This window comes from Fusarium redolens (genome assembly GCF_020744475.1).
Source record: "Fusarium redolens strain MPI-CAGE-AT-0023 chromosome Unknown BKA55scaffold_4, whole genome shotgun sequence".
NCBI lineage: Eukaryota > Fungi > Ascomycota > Sordariomycetes > Hypocreales > Nectriaceae > Fusarium > Fusarium redolens.
In genome coordinates this window covers 784,173-806,383 of record NW_025763667.1, presented here as the reverse complement: position 1 = coordinate 806,383, position 22,211 = coordinate 784,173, and the positions used below count along the sequence as shown (strand labels likewise).

The 22,211-nt window shown below is 47.9% G+C and overlaps 10 protein-coding genes across 10 annotated transcripts; 6 read left to right on the top strand and 4 right to left on the bottom strand.

Annotated features, from left to right (window-relative positions):
- Window positions 1-98: 98 nt before the first annotated feature.
- On the top strand, window positions 99-1,215 carry BKA55DRAFT_686512 (ceramidase; the record flags this gene model as incomplete). The annotated part of the gene is made up of 7 exons (XM_046198945.1): window positions 99-139; window positions 189-201; window positions 256-316; window positions 366-503; window positions 554-835; window positions 886-1,003; window positions 1,053-1,215. The coding sequence occupies 7 exons, from the start codon at window positions 99-101 to the stop codon at window positions 1,213-1,215; spliced, it is 816 nt and encodes a 271-aa protein (XP_046052812.1).
- Window positions 1,216-2,639: 1,424 nt separating this feature from the next.
- On the top strand, window positions 2,640-3,849 carry BKA55DRAFT_608321 (Formate/nitrite transporter). The gene is made up of 4 exons (XM_046196620.1): window positions 2,640-2,972; window positions 3,029-3,149; window positions 3,207-3,512; window positions 3,563-3,849. Exons 1-4 carry the CDS (start codon window positions 2,670-2,672, stop codon window positions 3,739-3,741), a joined length of 909 nt encoding a protein of 302 aa, XP_046052811.1. The 5' UTR covers window positions 2,640-2,669; the 3' UTR covers window positions 3,742-3,849.
- A 373-nt stretch (window positions 3,850-4,222) lies between these two features.
- On the bottom strand, window positions 4,223-6,775 carry BKA55DRAFT_672737 (uncharacterized protein; the record flags this gene model as incomplete). The annotated part of the gene is made up of 1 exon (XM_046198004.1): window positions 4,223-6,775. The coding sequence occupies one exon, from the start codon at window positions 6,773-6,775 to the stop codon at window positions 4,223-4,225; it is 2,553 nt and encodes an 850-aa protein (XP_046052810.1).
- Window positions 6,776-7,741: 966 nt separating this feature from the next.
- On the bottom strand, window positions 7,742-9,714 carry BKA55DRAFT_686509 (uncharacterized protein; the record flags this gene model as incomplete). Its single annotated transcript, XM_046198944.1, has 10 exons — window positions 7,742-8,039; window positions 8,088-8,272; window positions 8,324-8,434; window positions 8,486-8,630; window positions 8,682-8,698; window positions 8,751-8,829; window positions 8,880-9,024; window positions 9,076-9,328; window positions 9,378-9,389; window positions 9,445-9,714. The coding sequence occupies 10 exons, from the start codon at window positions 9,712-9,714 to the stop codon at window positions 7,742-7,744; spliced, it is 1,515 nt and encodes a 504-aa protein (XP_046052809.1).
- Window positions 9,715-10,080: 366 nt separating this feature from the next.
- BKA55DRAFT_504593 (Alpha/Beta hydrolase protein) lies at window positions 10,081-11,262 on the bottom strand (the record flags this gene model as incomplete). The annotated part of the gene is made up of 2 exons (XM_046187106.1): window positions 10,081-10,965; window positions 11,023-11,262. 2 exons carry the CDS (start codon window positions 11,260-11,262, stop codon window positions 10,081-10,083), a joined length of 1,125 nt encoding a protein of 374 aa, XP_046052808.1.
- Window positions 11,263-12,710: 1,448 nt separating this feature from the next.
- On the top strand, window positions 12,711-13,640 carry BKA55DRAFT_591172 (uncharacterized protein; the record flags this gene model as incomplete). The annotated part of the gene is made up of 1 exon (XM_046195201.1): window positions 12,711-13,640. One exon carries the CDS (start codon window positions 12,711-12,713, stop codon window positions 13,638-13,640), a length of 930 nt encoding a protein of 309 aa, XP_046052807.1.
- A 1,474-nt stretch (window positions 13,641-15,114) lies between these two features.
- On the top strand, window positions 15,115-16,076 carry BKA55DRAFT_559993 (uncharacterized protein). The gene has a single exon (XM_046192052.1). It carries the CDS (start codon window positions 15,203-15,205, stop codon window positions 15,998-16,000), a length of 798 nt encoding a protein of 265 aa, XP_046052806.1. The 5' UTR covers window positions 15,115-15,202; the 3' UTR covers window positions 16,001-16,076.
- A 351-nt stretch (window positions 16,077-16,427) lies between these two features.
- On the top strand, window positions 16,428-17,907 carry BKA55DRAFT_559992 (oxidoreductase). The gene is made up of 3 exons (XM_046192051.1): window positions 16,428-16,832; window positions 16,883-17,100; window positions 17,159-17,907. Exons 1-3 carry the CDS (start codon window positions 16,633-16,635, stop codon window positions 17,848-17,850), a joined length of 1,110 nt encoding a protein of 369 aa, XP_046052805.1. The 5' UTR covers window positions 16,428-16,632; the 3' UTR covers window positions 17,851-17,907.
- A 762-nt stretch (window positions 17,908-18,669) lies between these two features.
- On the top strand, window positions 18,670-20,347 carry BKA55DRAFT_504113 (uncharacterized protein; the record flags this gene model as incomplete). The annotated part of the gene is made up of 3 exons (XM_046187066.1): window positions 18,670-19,517; window positions 19,562-19,625; window positions 19,676-20,347. The coding sequence occupies 3 exons, from the start codon at window positions 18,670-18,672 to the stop codon at window positions 20,345-20,347; spliced, it is 1,584 nt and encodes a 527-aa protein (XP_046052804.1).
- Window positions 20,348-20,750: 403 nt separating this feature from the next.
- On the bottom strand, window positions 20,751-21,961 carry BKA55DRAFT_504496 (O-methyltransferase-domain-containing protein; the record flags this gene model as incomplete). Its single annotated transcript, XM_046187100.1, has 2 exons — window positions 20,751-21,296; window positions 21,344-21,961. 2 exons carry the CDS (start codon window positions 21,959-21,961, stop codon window positions 20,751-20,753), a joined length of 1,164 nt encoding a protein of 387 aa, XP_046052803.1.
- Between the last annotated feature and the right edge of the window lie 250 nt (window positions 21,962-22,211).

The following is a 22,211-nucleotide window of genomic DNA, read 5'->3' as shown; positions in this document are numbered from 1 at the left end:
TCTGCACCACTTCACCGCCTTAATTCTTATCTCCAAAAGCCAGTGAAGGCCTCGTCGCTAGGTAGAACAAACATCACAATTCACGGAATTGGCCGGCCATGGCAGCACCGTTTTGGGGTCCTCAGACCTCTTACTTGAAGTAAGTTACTAGGTCAATCGGAATGGAGAAGATTGACTGACTCTTGTAGCTTTTGTGAAGAGGTAAATGCCGCAATGGTCTCCCTTGAATGGGATGGAATTAACGTGTTATCTTAGGATTATGTTATCACACGGTATATTGCTGAGTTTATAAATACTCTTAGTAGTTTGACTTATGGTAAGTGATGTTACCATTGGCTGGGATATGCAATTGACCTTGTTACTAGTGGCATATGGACTCTATGGCTTGTTGACGTCGCCTAAGTTCCCGACTGGGCCGCGCTTGGCTTCGTACTGTGGACTAATAGGCGTGGGGATATGCTCAGCTGGATATCACATGACTCTCAAGTATCACACCCAAATGTGTAGGTGTATCTATGCTCCAGTGAGAAGAGGGCCTACTGATGATTGCTAGCTGATGAGTTGTCAATGCATCTTCTCACGACACCCCTCGTCTATCGTCTTCTCAGCTTCAAAGCCAGTCCTCAAAAGACTCGGATTATTGGGGCAGTTCTCTCAATACTGTTCACCATTGTAATGGTCACCCATATGGTCATGGACGAGTTCCTCTTACATGCCACCACGTTTGGCTTGAGCATCTATGTTATTGCTACGCGGGTGCTGAAGATCATCCCACAACAAGTCAAGGATCCTGTTATCAGGAAGAAATTGCAAAATATGGCTATCCTCGGGCTTGGTATGTCAACCATAAATTCTTGGTCTGCCGAACAGAACTGACTGTCATAGGATCATTTGGCTTTGGGTATATCGTCTGGTTGATTGATGAGTTTGCTTGCCGGTACTTGACCCGTGCGAGACACGCAGTTGGTCTGCCCTTTGCGTTCCTCTTGGAGCTTCATGGATGGTAAGTTGTCTCCAGTCTCATAAGGTTAAGCAAAACTAACATTTGTCAGGTGGCATGTATTCACCGCTATCGGAGGCTATACTGCCGTCGCAGTCATCGATATCGTCACGACAGGGGAGGTGACCGAAGACCCTACGCACACTTTTGCTTGGCCTGTACCTTTTGCGGCCAGACTAATATCTGGCTCTTCTGGGTCTGTGAAGCAAGGTTGATCTCGACGCAACGGCTGGATGAACCAGTGATGTAAAGGCTGACTTGAGTCGCAACCAAGGATCGAGGGATTCAAGGATGTGACGTTCAGATATGATGCACCAATTGATGGGCGTGAACGGCTTCAGCGATGAAAATATACTATAAACCCATATAGACGTAAATACAAGGGGCTCAACGCCTGACTTACATGCCTAGCCAAAATGATTCCATTTTGCAGCGGGGCCATCCATCCGGCAAAATACCCAGGAGTCAACAGTCCCGGAAGCACGGATGAGGAATTGCTGGGATCATGAGATGTTCGAGAATTTCAGTTTCAATGAGGTGATGATATGAAAACATCACGAACATGTCTGTATGGCGGAGCATAATCGCCGCAGCCCGCAACCAATGATGCCGCACAAGCCGCAACCGCGCAGGAGACAAGGCCAGAATGAAGAAAGATTCGGATAGAAGGACCCCGCGGGGACCCCGCAAGATCATAAGCTTATCATGAGATTATGGATTTGCGGATAGACGGAAAACCAGGGGTCAGAAGGTTTCATGTGCAACTTGGATTATGGCTTCGATGTGACAGCCAGATGATCAAAAGAACAAGTAGTTGAGATGTAGGTAAGGTGAAAAGCGATTCATATGTCGTGATCAGAGATCTGCACTCTGAAATCTCTGTTAGCCTAAGCGTCATGGTAAACAATTCACAAACCGGTTCGAGTGCCGACATCGCCCGACTCACAACTCCCGTTCTCCCGATTCCACTTCATTAGTGCCAAGCGATAGCTGCCCAAGAGCACCAGTGTTAGCGTCGTAATATTCGTACAGCTCTCCGATGAGGCTCCGCTATGAATCAAATTCTCAAATTACATCTCCGTCTTGTCACAAACTTAATCCACTTGGCCGGGCCAAGACTAACAAAACAAGTTACAACTCCACGGGTTTCTTATCTATGAGCTATTAAGCATAAATTACCTCTACCTCGATCGGCGGTGGAGAAGAGTGCGGGATGCATTACCGAAATGGGGAAACAAGCTTAATCCATCTTCAATCCCTCGAATCTTCCCCTTTGCCCTCAATAGTTTTCGAGAACTTGGAATTTTTACGGCTGGAAGGAAATAGAAAAAACTAAACAAGATGCCGTTGAGCCTCATCTGCAAGTGTGTCGTATCCCGACTTTGCACCGCAAGCCACCATAACCGTATTGGGAAACATCCCAAAGATAAGGATGCTTCTTGAATCGGTCTAGACTCTTGGCTCTAGAAGCTAGTACAGTGGATTACATACGGAGTTTTCTCGACATTGCTCGGCATGGTGGGAACGGACGGTTTAGAGAGTTGGGAATGCCGAGACCAAGATGGTAATTTTTCACCGCAGGGGAGGATAAGAACGGTGAGAGTCCCGCTGAGGAAATTGAAGTTTCTTTAGTGAGTATGAATATTTGTTTGCTTTGAGAGTCATTGAAATGGCCAAGACGACTATTGATCTTGCGAGCCCTTTGGCTTATACGCCAGCTGAGACGGCGGAACTTATTTGTCGAGCTGGTGTCAAGAAGGGTAGATCGAGACCGGATAAGGTGTTGCTGTCTGGTATCTCAGGTGGATGTATTCTTGCCTTTGGATGTGCTGTTTCATTGACAGCTTTGACGGCGCCATGGTATCAAGAGAATGCACCAGGCCTTATCAAGCTGATTGGAGCTATCGTCTTTCCTTTGGGGTTGGTCACTGTAATATTGACCGGTGCTGATCTATTCACATCAACGAATCTGGTGGGTTGCTTCATGTATCAAGGTTTAGGGACCGCTTTATCTAATGGCTTTCTTAGTTCACCTTTGTTGCTGTCCTCAACGGAAGACTATCGATATGGAGGATGCTACTTCATTGGTTCCTTTGCTTCTTCGGTAATCTCGGTGGCTGTCTCTTTGTCATGGCCATCATCGTCGGATGTAAGCAACCCCGTCCAACACCACTTCCGAGTCGCCTTCTAACCATACCATTCATAGACGGAGGTATCTTTGACTCAGATCCATACCGTGAGGAAATCATCGCCTTCACAACAAAGAAACAAATAACCCCCGAGGCCCACCAGATATTCCTTCGTGCTATTGGCTGCAACTGGCTTGTTTGCCTAGCATGTTTCCTCGGCGTACAAGCAAAGGACTTGACGTCTAAGGTTGTTGGAATGTGGATTCCGATCTTTGCCTTTGTAGCTTTGGGTTTCGACCATGTTGTTGCCAATATGTTCTTTATGCCTTTGGGTATCTGGATGGGTACACCTGGCTTGACTGTTGGACTTTATATCTGGAAGGGTAAGATAACAGCATCACAGCCCCAAGGACCGTGACTAACAATTATTTAGGTATGATACCTGCGCTGTTTGGAAATATCCTTGGAGGCAGCCTATGCTGCGGTGTATACTTTTGGTGGATGTACCTCGCAGACGTAGACGACGAGGGAGAACCTCAAGGTAAAGGTGTTTTGCATAATCATGGACATGACAGCCACTCCGATGAGGAGAGTCAGATGGAGTCACAATAGACAAACACTTGTCAGCAGGACTGCACAAGATGAAATAGAGCATAGACTTCAAAGGGAGGAAGAGCTTATGAGGTTAAAATAGAGAAGATATAGAGTAGACTACATAATACAAGTAAATAATTAAAGATTATTACAAAGGTCTAGTAAAGGCTACTGTTTTATGTTATAATAAAGGCAGAATTCTACAGTGTAACTGACTTTTACAAGTTTTGATTCAAATTACTACCACAATAACACCGGACTGTAGAGAGATCAGTAACATCCCGTTTAGATTATGTTTAAGAACCTGCTTTAGTTAAAATGTCAATTTTCATAGAGCTATCGTTTTATCTCGTAGTTGTTCGATGTTCCAGCCCATCATCTCTCACCCAACCTCCCTCGTCAACAATCTTCATTCCTTTTCGGTTGCCACCCCCATCCCAAACTACTCGAGTATCTGCACCTGGAAGCCAACACTCATTCTTCGAAGACGAGGCGTCGTTCATTCCTGTGCCTCTTTCCCCCCCGACGCTGTCCCAATGTTGGTGACAGTTGGCGGCGGTCCCAGTAGTGCCTCGATCTTCTTGAAGGCCTCGACTTGGTCTTTGATCAAGGGAGATTCTCCCAAAACCTGAATCTGGGGAAGAATAATACTAAATGCATCAGGAGTATTCCGGAGCCTGAAAACAGCTTCCATAGCCTTCCCAGTTGGCTGTCCGAATAGCTGGGCAAGCCTGTCACGATGGCGGTCCCATTTTGACTCGTAGTCCATTGCTTCTACTCCCGACCCGAAAAGCCCCTCAGCTCGAAAGACCAGTCGAATGACCTGGTCCAGATCTCCTTGGCCATTGTCATCATTCTCATTCTGTAGTGTCTTCTCTAACTCGGATATGAACAAACGCACATGGGAGAATGACTCTTGAATCGCCTTCACTGTTGCGGCAGGGCTTTGGAGATCTTTTAGTAGATTGTCCCAGTCGCAGGATGCAGCTGCAAGGCCTTTGATTATTTGAAGAATCTGCCCTTTCATGTTAGAGCTCAAGGTTGGCTCGACAGACTTTGCTCGCTTGGCTGGAGGTGTGGGATATTCTGGCGCGGCAAATCGCTTCAGCTTTCCTTCTTCACGAAGCGACTTCAAGTGGCCCTCCATTCCATCCCACTCAAGTAACATGGTCTTGTGACTCGTCCGTCGTTCAGCGGATGGAATGCCCAAGCGATCGGCAATCCTGATGAGCTCGTCTACCCTGGTTGCCATGTTCTTTCGTTCAAGCTCTGGATTGTCGTGGCAAAATTGGAAGTTCTGAGTGTAAGAGGTCTCATTGCCAAACCACCGCTCGACACAAGAGGTTATGGTCTCTTTCTGGTAATAATCAGACCCTACATCCGGGAAGACAGAGTCAATTATTCTTGCCGGACCGGTAAGAGCTCTGAATCCTCCGAGACGGTCAGCCTTCCAATAGTTGATAGAAGGATCACCATCAAGTTGATAGTAGGCAATCTGGGTTTGCCGAACTGCTTCTGAAAAGAGCCACATGGGTCCTCCTACCCACTTGAAATCGCGCTCTCGATCATGGGAGTAACTGGGAAGCCCAAGAGTTCGCACGTCATTCAAGCAACATAGTTTGAAAAGATCAGGTGATGGCTTTTGAGCATGTTTGCAGTCTTGAGGAAATACCATAGTAGTTCCCGGCATGGATGCAGGAATCAGAGTGAACCTTAAGTCCGCGGACACTTGCGGATGACGAGACCTTATCTGGTAGTACCAGGAGCGCATTGAGGATGGATTTAGGTCATTACGAGTGGAACTGACTCTGGAGGGATGATGAGTGGAGTTATGCGTATTGGTGAACCGGAATGGATGAATGAATGCTGTTAAGTGGTTTTTTTCCACGAACCTTAGCATGTGGGGAAAGAATATAATAAGAGCCCCCAGAGGAGCCCTTTTCACAAGAGATGGCTTTTTGTGGAAGGAATCCAGAAAACCCTCCCTTTGGTGATCTTCTGTTTCCTCAATATCGAAGTAAATGATTGTTGCGGCCAGTGCAATGTTCAAGGGCACATTATCAGATGGATGCTTGTTTAGAAAGTCTTGCATTTCTTCGATCATGCCGGGGGGGATTTCCAGCAGGGCCATTGGAGGCCACCGCAGAATAAAATGCAGATTGGTATAATCTTTGCCACCCTGAATAGCGCGACGAAGCAACGGCTTTCGGTCTGGTGCTTCATTAGACGGTAGGGTCTTAGCAACCCCAGCTGGACCACTCCCAGCTTCAAGAAGGCCGTGTTCTCGCCTCATAACCTGAAGAAATCGATTCTTCTCATCGTCAGCTAGGCGATCGTGGAGCGCACGCTTGACATATGAGATATTGCCTGGAATCAGCATATTCTCAGTCCAGATGATCTGGTGGCCAGGGACATAGCCCTCTGGTTCAGTAATCAATGTGACAGATGCTGTATTGTCGAGATGTAATGATTCTTCAGTCTTCTGTTGAAGTGAAACACCGTCAAAGCTCTCAGGGAAACATTGAGTATCCGACTTCATCATGAAGATGGGCTGGCAGTTGAGTGGTGATATCCCAACAAACACGCAGCTGACCTTTTCGTTCGTCGCGAGCTCAGTGCCACTTTGTATACCCAGCAACTGTTTCATCTTGCCATTGAGAAATCTGCCCCCATCGCAAGCTCTGGCAGCCAGTTTAAATGCCAGATGTCTCTCATCCACCTTTCGACCAGTAACTTTTGTCGGGTTGCCGTTCTCATTAAGATCGGTAACTAGCCCTGGGCTCCAGATGGTTCTCTCTCCAGTTGTTTTAGTTTGCGATAGAGATATAGATTCATCGGTGCCGATGATATTACTCTTTGTCCAGGCTGATGGAGAAGCTTTCGCTGGAAAGCTAAGGTGTCGTTCTTCGTCCATTAGTTCTAGTTGCTGTCCTCCTCGAGACAGGAAAACATCAGGCTCCTGGGTCTCACCATAGTCATGGTCTTTCCCTTTGAGCCTCATTGTCCGCTTCGCTTTTTTCACCGCTGAGGGTTTCCGCATTTCATTTGCCATGGTATTTGACCAAGCTCCAGAGAAGCAATGTCCAGATATAGTGAACTTGTATCAATCGTTTACAACGATCAGCTATCGTGATTCCACTTTTGATGAAACTTCAGAAGCACGGTTCCATGAAGTTCTTGGATCAAAGGGTTTGAAGAAGCGATATGGTCTGCACAAGTTAGCAAGAGAAGTTTATAGGATGTCAATGATAAGCGAACATTTTCTGTCTTACGATTAAGTTGAGTGTAATCCTGGATTTTTGGTCCGGTGCGCTATGAGAGCAGTTCGGTTGCTTAAAAGAAAATGATCGAACGCTGGAAGGGGAGTGACGTCCGCGATGGATGCTGGAAGAGAAACAGAGGCAGGTGTACAAGATGGCTGCATGTAGTGCAGATGTATGCAAAGTATGGCTCTGGGGATGGCTGTTGGTGAGGGATATTGTTGACTGGAGAGAGGGCATTAGCGGTGTTCAGTTGAAGATCTCTACTCAGCCTCATACCGTGCAAAAAGAAGACCGTGATGGCAGTGCAACAGGACTTTCTTTTCCGAAGTTGGCAAAAGACAAATGATTCTGATGAATATTGAGAATAGAGAGATGTCAATATAAATTTCTGAAGAGGTGTTGTTATGGTGTTGTTGAGCACCCATGTGATGTTGGGAGGAGAAGTTGAGGAGGGAGAAAGGCGGATTGTGTAAGCTGAAGAATCACGGAATAAGAATCAACCATAGGATTACGTCACAATTGACTGCCTGCCAGAACCATAAACAATTGCTTCAGACTAAACTTGTGCCCCTTATTCCAATCTGATTTATACAAGGCTGTGAATCATCGGCCGTATACTCCGCGAACTGCCAAGACATATCAAAACGCCCCCATCTCAGCACAAAAGTAATTCAGCACATCCCAAAGCCTCTTTAAAAGACCAAACTCCAAAACACCAACAGCCAACCAAAGAACTACCGGAACATCTCTTTGCCCTACGCAGGCTCAATCATCAGAGGTTGCGCCGCCTGCCTCTCCCCAGCAGTCATCTCCCGAATATACGGCCGATAAGGCAGAAGTACCCTGTCAATAGCACCATTCCGTCCACAAATTTCATCAACTCGTCTTTCACTCTCCGATACATCCTGAAGTGACAAGACGATTTCCTTCATGTCGTAAAAATATCTCCTGAAGAAATTGTAGCTGGTGATCGTCTCGAGAAAGCGATCCGTTCGCCCTTCTTGCGGCTCATCCTTCAACGAGAGGCTAATGTTGTTCAAATGCCAGAGGATGCTATATCTGTTAGTATGCTATTCAAGATGTGTATCGGGGTCACCTTACTCTTGTCGAACCTCGCCGCGGAGCATCAGTCTTCTGATGAGAGGATCAATCATCATGTATGGTATCTCGGACCATTTGACGTTGTGTCCGTTCTCTGGATCGCAGTAAAGACCTTCAACGATACTTTGGAGTACGTTGACGACTCGTACAGCCTGTTTGAACATCCGTGCCATGATGTATTCGTCCTGATACAAGTCAATAAAAAGAAGGAACAAAGACGTAACTTGATCATTTACCTGTCCTTCGGTCTTAGACACCCCGGGATCCCTGAACGAAATTGAGACCCGCATGAGCGCCTCTGCAGCACCCTTGAGGATCCCGGATTGTCTGAACTTTGGGTCTTCGTCCTTTAAACTCAGTCAGCGAAACGCTTATTGTACAACAGATGGGCAACTTACCGTGACAGGCGATCCATTGCGGTTCGCTCTTTTTTCCACCAACTGCTCACCATCGTCGAAGTGGTCCAGATCCTTCACAACTGAAACAGCTGCGCTGCCTAGCAAGATACAAATAAACCCCAAATTTGCGTTGATAGTTCGCCGGCTAAATCATGCATCAGCATATGACCGAGCTCTATAAAACTGGTAGTCTTACTATGCCAGGTAGTCTCTCTGGGGAGGAGTTAGCTGAGATCAATAGAGTCGAGGGACCTAGTTCACTTACTGCTCGACATTCCTGGAATCTGAGCTTTTGACGGATGAGGTCATCAAGCCTCTCGCACTTCGATTGATCACCCTCAAAGCTAAAGCATATTAGCCTATGCAGCAATTGAAAGTGCAAGCAAACTCTTACTGCTCCAGCATAGATAGCTTGTCGGAAAATTCTATATTATACTTTTCACTTTGAGTGATTGGTTGGGATCCAGCGGATCCCACCTCAAGTCGAGCTGTCTGGAAAGCCCTCAAAAGTATGACGAGTTTCTTAGCCCAGCCAGCAGCTGTAAATAGTGTTAGATCTTGCAGAAATCAACCGTTAATAGCTTACTGACCTCTGTCTCCGATCGTGGTAACGTAGGCGGTTTTATCGAGGTCAGACTCATACATGAGACATTGTACAGACTTGTGGTCCATGGCAAAGTTTTGGAGGCGGTAGAGAAGCATGGAGAGCTTAGTGTTCAAGATATCGAGGGCATCCCTCATGAGGATTTGCTCAGTGTTTTCGAGAATGTACTCGGGGGTGACGCCAATGTTGAGCCAGTACTCAGATCGTGGGGCATCAATATCAGTGACGAAGTGAAATTGCTACATCAAAGATTAGTTGTTACCCACGGTTCAAGATGATCGATCTTACAGCTCGAAGATCCTACAAATATAGTTAGATAAACGTTACAATCTAAGAACGACAGGACGCCACATACCAATTTGTGATCGGGACTCAGCTGACGCATATTCGGAACAGCAACATCACGACTGGAGACGTAACAACAGTGCCTCAGCTGTTCGAGATCATCATCATCGATTCTCTCTTCTGTGAATGCCGGGGGTTCGGAGTTGGGAATGGGGACGAGGTAGACGATGCCAAGCTCCTTCTGGCTTGCTGCAAGCCAAAACCATAATTTTCGCCAGATGGTATACCGAGATTCTCGGCTGAAGAGTCGTTCCATTTCGCATTGGTAATTGCGTGGCATGTTGGCGGCAGCGGATGATGCTGCAGGAATTTTGACCTGGAAAATGGTTGAAAGGGGGAGAGAAATTGGAAGTAAGGCATGGTTGGAAAATATTGCACGAAGGTAGAGAAAAGCATATAATCTGCCTTGGGACGCGTTGAAAGTTACTGTTGAATAGGTTTGGATATTCGGTAACGTGATGCTAGTGATAAGGGCAGGGCACATGTATCGTAACTTTATGTTGGTGTTGACTGGATATCGTGAATTTGGGAAAGCTAGATCACGACTGGAGCCAATGAAACAGACCATGAGATTCACACACAATTTGCAAAGAATTGATAATGTTATGACTTGTCGGTCGCGAAAAATTGTGATGATATTCTGAACCTAAGTTTTACGTATCCATTTCTCTACGACAGCATGTATCTCGTCGCTGTTCTTCTCCATGAAAAGCATATGCCCATTCCCGTGAATACCAATAGTCCCCAGCTCAATATGGTCCGTCTTCAAACACCCCGCCTGTCGATAATAAGCAGCAGTGCAATGCTCATACGGCATATGGTATGATGCCTCCCCGGTGACGATAAGAATAGGAATGTCCATCAAGTTTACCAACTTGCGTGGCGCAGGCTCATCAGCCTGGAGTATACACTCTGTAGACAAATCATCCTTTTGAGCATGAACCTTTTGAACAAGGTCCTTTTTGGGATCCGTGACAGGAGGATCATACGTGATTGGGACGTCCCAGAGACCCCATGGTCGAGGAAACTCTCCACCAAATTTGAAAATCTCATCTTTGAACGGCGGTCCAGCAGCTTCCAAGAGCACGATACTTTTCGTAAGCTCCGGCCTTACGTCAGCGATCAACGTAGGCATAAAGCTTCCCTGACTATGTCCCAAAAGAACAGCTGGCTTCCCAATCTTATCCAGTAACGCTGCACCAGCTGCTTGAACAGAAGTCTGTTGATAGGTCGTATTATCAACAAACTCCACATTAGAGCTGTAGAAAGCATCAAACACTGGATCGCCACGAACTCCTAAGCCAGGCCATTGGGTATGGTTGATAGCCTGAGGCCAGAGCATATGCGTCTTCGAATCAGTAAACGCAACCTCAACAGCCTCGGCCGAAAGAGTGTTTGGCTTAGCAGCGCCTTGTCCAGGCATCCAAGCAGATCTCCCCCGAAAAGTCTGATCAACAATGTACACTTCATAACCCTGCTCGATAAATCTCGAGGCCCAACCAACTCCACCGTCGGGCTTGTTGAGGAAATTCTAACGTGGCAAAGGTTTCAGTACACACGGCTCCCGAAATTTCACGGAGATACTTACAGTCCCTGTCTGCGCCATACCGTGAATCATAACAATAGGCGTATCTTTCCAAGCTCCCTTTACAGGGGCGAGTTTCTCGACATACATCTGGTCCCGAAAAACATGGCCGCCGTCACCATCATCGTCGTACCGCCCACCGACGTAGAAGAACGATCGTGTAGCGGGTATTTCAGAGCGCACGACATCGTAGTATTTTCCGATCGTCGCTGCGATTATAGCAGCGAGAATAGAAAACTGCATGACAAAACAGGTAATCAGATTATGTCTTGTTGGTTGTTGACAAGGGAGGAAATGTCATTGCTGACGGCTTTGGGATCGGCACACGTCTCCGCATCATGTGTGTTACGTGATAAGACAAGGCTGAGTGAGCCGCAGCAAAAAAAGGGAAAAAAGCCTTAAGATCTCAGCGACAGAAGATTCCAGCGATTATTGTGGTTGGACGACATTTGGGGATATACAAAAAAAGCCTCTGAGGTCAGCAAACGGCGGCCGACGAGCAAGTAATACCACTATCTTCAATCAGGGCCACCTCAAACGTCTCTGTAAGATCTTTACTTCCCATCTTACCCCGAAGCCCCGTTGCAACACCATTGATCTGACCCCGCAGATATGCCATCTTCTCAATTGAGGCTCATTATCTGTCACTGGGACCTGAGTGCAAAGAGCCCTTATCTTATTTTTATTTTTGAGTGGTCGCACAGCTTACATGGCGTAATCAAGCACGCCAAAACAGATACTGCGGATTGCTTCCTTTGTGCCGTATCTAAGTTGTGAAACAGTATTTCAGGTATGGCTTTTCCACGATAAAAAGTGGCTTGATTATGCAATGACGTGACATCATTTTCACCACAAGATTCCGACACAGCAGTTCATGAATCAGAGACTCGTCGGTTTGCTCGTATTTCCTGTCAAACCAAGATCTTGGCACCGTAACCAAGTAATTCTCCGCTGATCCGCAAGGACCACGCTGTAATCCTCTTATCCCTTACAAAAGAAGATCTATCATGCCTCATCTAATTCTTATGCAGTTGATTGCCGTTCCGATTGGTTACAGACGGGTAGGTATCTAGGCGGCCGAGGTCCGGAGTAAGATGGAATCCTGAACATGTCCGGACTCCGTTGCCATCGGCCGGTACTTTGGGGCTCTTGCATACGCAAGCAGCCTTTCCCGTTGAAGGTGTGTTTGATATGGCTGACGGCGGTGACCGGCGTAGCTTCTAGCTCATTTTGACTTTGAAGCCTCTGTTGGTTGTTATTGTCTATACTAGCCTCAAACCATTGACATGATGCTATTCCCTTCGCATGTGAAACGGCAGTACTCGGATAATTGAATCTCAAAGGATTGGGGCCCATGGTCGTTCTGGGCTTGTTGGAATAGACACGGTAGCAAAGGATTTTAGAGGAGCTTTCCAATAGCACGACTGGTCAGTGTAGATAGTATAATGGCCATAAATCCTTTGTAATAGGCAGAAGGTTGTCAGCCAGCCGCTTACCGTCCTACCACGCCGACATGACGGGCTTAGACTAGACCACAGATGGCGTCTATTTTCCAACCCTCCCATTCACGCGGCTCGCAATAACCCCTTGGCAAAAACAACCACAGTGCTTCATATATGTATCAAACAACAACTCAAACCAAAGCTCTACAAACCACAAGCCAAGACCACTCGCAAATCTCAAACACAACAATGTCCGAAGCTCGGTCCGCAAAGCCCGTCCGGCTGCGCCTCGCTTGCGACGCTTGTACAACAGCCAAGGTCCGCTGCAGCAGGACTCACCCCTGCGAGCGCTGCGAGGACAACGGGCAGGAGAAAGAGTGCTGCTACAGCGCTTCACGACGACATGGGAAACGGGCTCGACTGAGGAAGAATACACAGGATAATAGTGTTACGACGCAGTTTACGAATGCGTGGGAGGACTACAATACATACTCGGCTGGTGATCTTGAGATGTTGGATAGTTGGGCGTCTCACAGTGTCGACGTCACTGTTGACTTTGACGATGGGAACGGTATATCTTGGGTTGATCCGTGGAAGTCTTTGGGTTTTATGTCGGATACTACTGCGTCTCAGTCGAGTGGTATGGTATCACCTGATTTAAGTTTATCGACTGAGCCGATATTGTCGATCAAAGCACCGGAACCAACAGTCATGCAAGGTGCAAAGCACCCTCATGAATGTGAGGCCATTGCTCTCAAGGTTTTGAGATCACTGCACTGCAACTCCACCACAGACCAAAGCATCTGCAAAGTATCCCCCAATCCCACAAAACAAAGCTGTTCAATCCCGTCCATTGACACAGTCCTATCCGTCAACAAAGCCGCCCTAACAAACCTCATCCCCCTCCTCAAATGCCACTGCGCACGAAACCCCCATATCGCAATTCTGCACAGCGCAATCTTATCAAAAGTCATATTCTGGTATAGAGTTGCAGTCACAGCACGGTATTACACTGACGGAGTTGAGCTACGACCTATGAAGATTCAGCTTGGGATGTTGGATCTCGATGATGAGGACCAAGCTACACTGCAGAGGACTGTGGTTTTGAGAGAGTTGAGAAAGGCGGAGAAGGTTATGGAGACGTTTGATTCTTTTGCTGGGGGGATGATGGCGGGTTGAATTGGCATGTTGTTGCTGTGAGGAACATGAGGGAGGAGTTGCAGGGGATTATTCAGAAGATTAAGAAGGGTCAAGGAGAGTTGGTATGAACAGATTCATTCATTGAATTTTGCAAACTGTATATAAAGGGCTGAATTGTTTGATCTACGTCATTCTCTTGGGGTTCCAACGAGGTCTTTAGATATATAGCTCAGCAACTCGCTAACCATACACTGTAACTATCATTTCCAATCACTACAACTTCAATGTCACTGATCTTCTCCTCATTCACAGTGAGTGCATTGATGTTTTGAGTGAAGGTATATCGAGTAAGCCCTTAAGCCTCACTGTCGTCATCAGGTGCAACACGAAGCAAGTTGAAGCCGGCCCATTACCAGCCCGAACGCCGAGTCGTGCGTGGCGCCACAACGTCCATACTCTACTCATGTAAGCTTCCATGCTATCACAGGTGCAATGCATTACTTCTAGTAAGCCTACATGTGCTTTTGGCTTTGTCACTTGATATTCCATGCGATTTTGTATCATGCGATACAACATGGCACAAGGTGAGTAGGTATATTCTCTCTCAATATCTTTTCGTGGTTTCAGAGTCACATCGGACCCTGAAACAGTGTCTCTGCTCTGTGGTCTACAGATTGGCTGGCAGTTGCGGATGCATGCGTGCCTGGAATTCGGAAGCCGACACATACCTGACGGAATGAAATAATGATCATGTCTTACCTTCAGTGGAATAACGCATGGATATCGTGAGACTTAACAAGATTCTCATGCATAAATATTGAAGCAGATATCCGGTCCAGGCCTTGATTTCTACCTGCTCTGCATAGCGCCAGGAGCCAGGATTACTGGATCGGGACTGCATCTGACGTGAGGGCTTGTTGTTTCCTCAGTGTTGCCGAAAAGAGGAAGCATTCTACGGCAGATGCACCTACGCTCTATGATACCAAGACTAATATGTACCTGATAAGGCTAGGCTCTGTGATTCACAACCATTATGACTATCAAGCTAGTTGACGAATTGTGTGGCGGCTTATTGAAAGAGCCCTTGCACGTGTCGAATTCAACGGTTCCAAACTGCTCTATCATTTCTTACCTTCAGCCTTATTTTTGTTTCCTTTTTTATCTCCGAGATCGTGTAGAGAAAGAAGGCATTTGACCCCTGTTTCGGCCTCGCTCTTGAGTACAGTCGCGAGAAGTTGGTCGTCCTGCATACAGCGGGGCACTCATCGGGCAGGCATCAAGTTACACAGACACAAAATCGGCAAGGAACAATCCCGGACTCCGAGACATTTCCCTCTCCATGATTCACAGATTATTCTGTCATTATGAGGGGTCGTTTTAAGTGGTTGGTCGATCAAACAGTGCCATGGCTTGGGGCGGGGACTAACACCTTGACAATAGGACTTAGCTCAAGCCATGTAAGCCATGTTTGCTTGAGCCATACCACCCAAGACATAAAAGGCGTATCTACGTTGCTCAGTAAACAACTCTCTCCTCTTCACCTTTTACCCTCTACCAATAACCTCATCTTTCACCTCACTCTTTCAAACGTACACATCAAAATGGCTTCACTCGGAAAGTACGTCTCCAAGCTTGCAGGATCACGCGTCCTTGTCATCGGTGGTTCATCAGGAATCGGCTTCGGCGTCGCAGAAGCAGCAATTCAAAACGGCGCCTCCTCTGTTTTTATCTCCTCGTCGTCCCAGACAAAGATCTCCAGCGCCATTGAGCGCCTCAAAGAAAACAACCAATCCGCCAAGGCTCAACTTCACGGCTTCCCTTGCAACTTGGGTTCACCTGACACGCTCACCTCAGAGGTTGAGAACCTTTTCACCGAGGTCGCCAAGTCTGGAAAACTAGACCACGTTGTCTTCACAGCCGGTGATAAACTCGCTGTTGGGAAACTTGAGGATTTTACTCTCGATGCTATTCGTCAAGCTGGTACCGTGCGTTTCTTCGCACCACTCGTTGTCGCGCAGCAACTCCGCAAGCACTTGAACGAAAGCGGTTCTTCATCATTCACCGTCGCTACCGGTGGTGCTACCGAGCATGTTTCCAAGGACTGGTCCATCATGTACTCGTACCTCTCTGGACTTCGCGGTATGATCCGTGGTTTGGCTGTTGATCTTGCGCCGATTCGCGTCAATGCTGTTGCGCAAGGTCCAACAGACACTGAAATCTGGAGCTACGTCAAGGAGATGGGTTATTGGGATAATGTGACTGGGCACTTGAAGGGAAGAATGACGACTGGGGAGATTGGAAAGGTTGAGGACGTTGTGGAGGCGTATTTGTACTTGATGAAGAACAAGAATACTTCTGGTAGTGTTGTTGAGACTACGGGAGGAACATTGCTGTCTTAGATGGCTGAGGTGGGGTGGGGTTGTAGGGTGATTGGCATTAAAACACCATGAAATATCACAAGACATAACAACATCACTATCAAACTTGCTTCACCCGTAAAAGCGATCTTTAACATCGTCCTAGATCTCAATTATAAGACACATCGTTCATTTCAATCCGCTCAGGTACCAGTGGCTATGACAGAAGCGACAATGGCGGAACTGAGCTTGAACTGAGCTTGAACTGCTGCAGGTCCTCCAGAAGCTGGCTCCGCTTGAGAACGCGAGATAAGACGGCAGACACCACAATCAGAGTGTAGCAGAGATTGCATTTACCCGACACGGGAATTAAAACATAAGCAGCCTCACCTAGAATAAGCTCGTAAATGCCGTGAGACGTTTCACGTCAAATCCATTGGCTCCATCATTCTCGCGCCTCGGCACTAAAGCCGCTTCCCGAACACTGTGAAGCTACGCCTCTTTCGGCCTCTCGCTGTTGACATTCGCTGTTCGGATTTTAGCCACTCAAGCTCCGACCGTCTAAGTCGTGATACACGAAACGACGGGACGCAATGCATTGAATGCAGCTTCATTGATGCCTAATTATTGGTGTCTTTGGCAAAGAAAGATGGATTGAGGATCATGTCATCACAATGCTTTCTCATTTGCGCAATCGCACCTCTATCAACCGCCTTCAGGCACTCTCATCGCAAATCAGAGCGGCCAGCACAATGAAAGAAGCGATTGTATCGCGCGGACCAAAAGTCCAAATCATTGAAAGTGCGATTCCAAAAGCGGGACCTGGACAAGTTGTTGTCAAGATTGAATACGCTGGTAGTAACCCCAAGGATTGGTGAGCACCCTAAACGACTCTCACTCATACCCAGACTGATATTGTGGGAGGAAACGACCTGAGTACTGGGGAAGCAAGGCCGCCATCAACCAGGGCGATGATCACTCTGGAATAGTTAGTGAAGTGGGCGAGGGAGTCTCTGACTTCAGAATTGGCGATCGCGTCGCGGCGATGCACGAGGGAAAGCAGCCTAATGGGAGTTATGCAGAGTATGGTGTAAGCTGGGCATACACCACCATTCACCTACCTGAACACACTACTTTTCGAGGTAAGCAGACCGTATCGTATGCTTATACGTGCGGTGTTGGCTGACCTTGTGGTTGCAGAGGGTGCTGCCATACCCTTTGCTGCATTCACTGCGGCTAGTGCACTCTACGCAAAGCTCAATCTTCCAACCCCGACGCATCCAATCTCCGACATCCAAAAGTTACCCCTTGTGATTTGGGGAGCTTCATCAGCCGTTGGGTCATACGCGGTTCAACTGGCCAAGAAGTCCAACATCCACCCTCTCATCTGCATCGCTGGTCGTGCGCAAGAGCATGTCGAGAGAATGATTGACAGATCCAGGGGCGACGCAGTCATTGACTACAGAAAGGGACGTGAGGCAGCCGCCCACGAGATCAAGGCTAGTCTCAAAGGCAAAAAGCTAGAGTACGCCTTTGACGCAGTCTCTGAGATGGGATCTTACCAGACAATCTGCGACGTCCTAGATCACCAAACTGGAAAGATCACTCTCATTATCCCAGCGCAAAGCTATTCTGATATCCCGAAAACCATTGAGAAGTCAGTCACTACGGTTGCTAGTGTACATGAAGACCTGAAGACACTCGCCTGGGCGTTTTCGAGATACTTCAGTAGAGGGCTTGAGGACGGATGGTTCAAGGCACATCCGCAAGAGGTCGTGCCTGGGGGCTTGGGAGGTCTAGAGAAGGGATTGACGGACTTGAAGAACGGAAAGGCTAGTGCGGTGAAGTATGTCTACAAAATCGCGGATACACGAGTCGAGCCTTCGCATTAAGAATCCCTTCGGACACCAAGTGGATAGAGTAGACATACAGACAGCAGAAGAATATCTGGAAAAAGAATACATATTTGGGAATTGTCACAGTATTTCTCCAGTAAAGTGTCCGTCCAGGGCTCCAGCGTCTGTAGCTGGTTCTCGCCCGCAAGGAACGGACGTCCCCAGAGCACCTACTTCTGACTACACCTACGGCACGCCATATTGTAGAAGACCATTCTAGCAACCCGAGTCCCCGGAACTCGGCACCCGTGAAGAAAGAGGCGTAGATGAGATGCCGCTACGGTACGGATCGATCCAGGCGTCGACAACAACGGAGTCCCAGCGCCACGGCCGTTACACAGACGCAAAGACGTAGCCGAATTGGGATTCGGGCCCCGAAACAAAGAACGAATTCTCTCGTGATATCGACGTCGTATTATCTATCGACCTGTGGATGAGATATGATGCCTTGAAGATACTAAGCACAGTCATGGTGTCATGGAGTCGGAGTGTCAATGTTGGTTTACAGACGCGAGCCAAATCGGATCAACTTTGACGTCCACCGTACGCCAAGGGAATCAATTGAGATAGCGAAGTAATTGAAACTGTATGGGGATTTCTTCGGGATCCATTTCGGGGACTGACATTGTACAGAGACAGCTGGAGACTGTGGCGTTGTTGACAATAGAATGCCAAGAACACCAAGCATCGCCGGTCTACTTGGCTTCAAATAGAGGACTCGCCACAAAATCTCAGAAGAAGTTCACCTTTTCGAAGTCTTCCCAGACAATAATATACCTCTTTCTACACTTGATCAAGAAAATGCAACTGGAAAACATGGCAAGCACACAGACAAACGGCACTCACCCCATTGTGGTTGACAATCCCGTTGACGAGAAGCCAAACAACACTCTCAACGGCGGTCATCAAGAATACCCAACCTTTTCCCAAGAAAGACTCGATGACTCCATCAAACGAGGAATTGATATCCAAGTCTTTCGCTACCCCTCCACCGGTATCAACGTCCTCATCGCAGGCGCCGGTCTAGGCGGGATTACCTGCGCCCTTGAATGTTGGCGCAAAGGGCATAACGTTCGCGTTATTGAACGCAGTCCCAGTCCAATCTGGACAGGCGATAATGTTCAAATCCAACCCAGCGCTATTCTTCTTCTGCGCCACTGGCCTGACATGGGTTATGAGATTGAAGAAAACCAGTACGACGTCGACATGTCTTACTATAGACAAACCGGCGAGCGCATCTGGGGCCCTGCACCGCCTATGTTCAACGATCCAGAGCATTTACCCGGCCGTCGTGGTTTCCCCTCTGTCAATGCTCATTCTCGTATCAAGTTGTACCGCGCGTTCTTGAAACAGGCGGAACGCGTGGGTATTCATGTTGAGTGGGGATGTAAGGTTGTTGAGTACTGGGAGGATATTGAAGGTTGTGCGGGGGGTGTTGTTCTTGAGAATGAGGAGAAGAGAACGGCGGATGTTGTTGTTGCTGCTGATGGGCTGAGGACGAAGAGCAATACTGTTGTTCCTGGTATGCCGGACCAGTTGATGACGAGTGGAAATGCGATTTATCGTGCGGGCTATCCTGTTGAACATGCGCTTAAGGACCCCAAGGTTAGGGAGATGTGGAACTTTAAGCCTGGTGATAAGCCGATTTGGCAGTTCTGGCTTGGGTGAGTTGACTGAAGCCGATGAGAGGATATACTGACATCTGCAGAAACGGTTCTCACAACATGATGTGTTTGACTCACGATCTCGCTTTCTGGAGCTTCATCCATTCCGTAAGTCACCCCCTATCTGACCCCCAGCAAACCACTGACAAACACCCCAGCACGCCGAATCCGCCAGTGAATCCTGGATCCCAGATATCGACCCAGCAGAAGTCATTACCGAAATGGAAAAGAATGACGCCGTTCACCCCTCAGTCGCCGCCTTCATCCGCACCGCCCCCAAAGGCTCCGTCGTGAACTGGCAACTCAAATTCCGCGATCCCCACGAACAATGGACATCCCCCGGCGGCCGCGTCGTACAACTCGGCGACGCAGCGCACGCATTCCTTCCCACATCCGGCAATGGCGCAACCCAAGCCATAGAAGACGGCGTGACCCTCGCAACATGTCTCCAACTGGGCGGCAAATCCCAAGCCGCCAATGCAACCAAGGTATACAACAAACTGCGCTTTCAGAGAGTCAGTTGTGGACAGAAAATGGGGTTTGTTAACCAGCAGCTCAAGCAGCATACGGATTGGGACGCGATCATGAAGAATCCGGCGCTGATTAGATCGAGATATCCGAAGTGGGTGTGGTCGCATGATCCGGAGGCATATGCGTATGAGAAGTTTGCTGAGGCGTTGACACATGTTGTTAGTGGAGGGAGGGTTCCGCTGGTCAATACGAATTTTCCGAAGGGGCATAAGTATAGGCATTGGACTATGAAGGAGGTGCAGGAGCAAATTAAAGCGGGACAGAAGTTGGAGGATCTTCAGGATGGAGACTGGTCTTAGATATGTATGAATGGCGGTAGATAGTTTGGGTTTGTCAATTGAGTGCTTTTGTTTAACGCGCGAGAATGACCAAGACGTTGATGATGCTCCATCATGTATTCAACATCACGACTGACCAGTGATCTCGCGATCCCGACGCGATACGTTGGGATGTCAGGGGAGCGTGATGAAACAAGGCAGTTCTCATGGAAATATAACTTCACCACTTCTCCCGCTGACCAACAAGCGGAGACGACGTAAGTAGAGCAGCATGTTAGACTCATTGATCCTGTAGAGAGAAGCCCTTGGAACTGACTGCCGTCACTCAATCTCCAGAACATCACGACAAGTATCACGATCACACAAAAAAGCACGAGTAGGCGAATCGAGACACACCTCATTTAGGATCAGTCTATAAAATCGTCTAAAACCACGCCGGCTGCCCCGGAGACTCATCAAGCGTAGCCTCAATGACCGACAACTCACTCCCAGCAGGTCTCTCAATTGCCTGTATCTTCAATCTCGGATCAGCCTTGGTAAGCAAGGCATTCCACTCCTCAACTTCACGCTCCTGTGCATTGAAGCACTGAATCATAGTAAGATCCTTCTGTCTCAAAGCCGCTTCAAAGGTTCGAGACCCAGAACCTGGCTTTGGCAGCACCATGTCCATGATCAGCAAGCGACTGGACGGACCCATGGCTGCGACGATGCCTTGAAGGATCTTGATGGCATCAACGTCGGGCCAGTCGTGAAGAATGGTGCGCAAGAGGTAAACATCAGCGTTTTTGACGGGTTGGGGAGTGAAGAAGTCGTATGCCTTGATCTCAATGCGAGACTTGATGTCTGATGGTAGATCAGAGATACGCGTCTTGGCGTTCTCAATGGGTTCTGAGAGGTCTTCAATAACGAGATTGAGTAACGGGAACGCCGTCGCCAGCATGATGGACGTTGAGCCACTGCTTCCGCCAATCTGTCCATCATCAGTATTTGTTCCCTGTATTTGAGCTGGAGACTTACATCGACGACTTGGGCTTGGCCTAAAGACTTCCAGTCAAAAGCATTCAGCAGATGCTCAACGTTAGAGCCAGTATGAGACACAGCACGACTCTTCATGTAGGCCTGAAAGCCCTCATTGAGATCAGGTTGTGTCTTCAAGTGCTCAAAGAACGCCAGCTCAGTGTTGTGAACAATATTGTAAGCCGTCTCATTAGTCGCAGTCGTCTCGCCCCATTTCTCCGTAGCTTTAATCAAGCCTGCCATGAGAGGAACAGTCTGATTGAAGATATGAAGAAGCTGTGTCTTCATATGGACATTGGTAACGAACTGTACAGAGAGGTTACTATGAGAAAGCTTGCCATTTTTGGTCTCGCAGAGTAAACCAGTGGTCATTGCCATGCGCGCTACAGACCGCAGCTTTGATAGCGGGACTTTGGCCTTGGTGGCGACATCAGAATAGGTGATAGATTCTGGTGGCTGCGGAATCTTGGAGAGAATGTCGAAGTGGCAAAGCCAGGCGACGCAGTGATACTGCTGTTGCTGAGCGACCAACTCGGTGAGGAAGCTGTGAGGATCATGCACGAGGTGTTTAACCTGCGTAGCATGCTCAATGACAGCGTCTCTATCCGTCTTGTCCATCTTTCACGTATGTCGATGACCTGAACACAGAGAGAGTTCAACGTGATAGTATCAGGCTTTATGAGAGATGACGAGATCAAGCGGCGTCCGAAGTCCTTGGTCGCCGTGAAGTTCCCGAGCTGAACCGATCTAATTCCCGAGACTCGGACGCCGTCTTACAACCCTTAATACAGGAACAGGGCTGATTCCTTGTGCGACAGTAGTGGTAATATGTCTGTTTTGGGTCAGATGTGCGTTATCAGGGTATGAT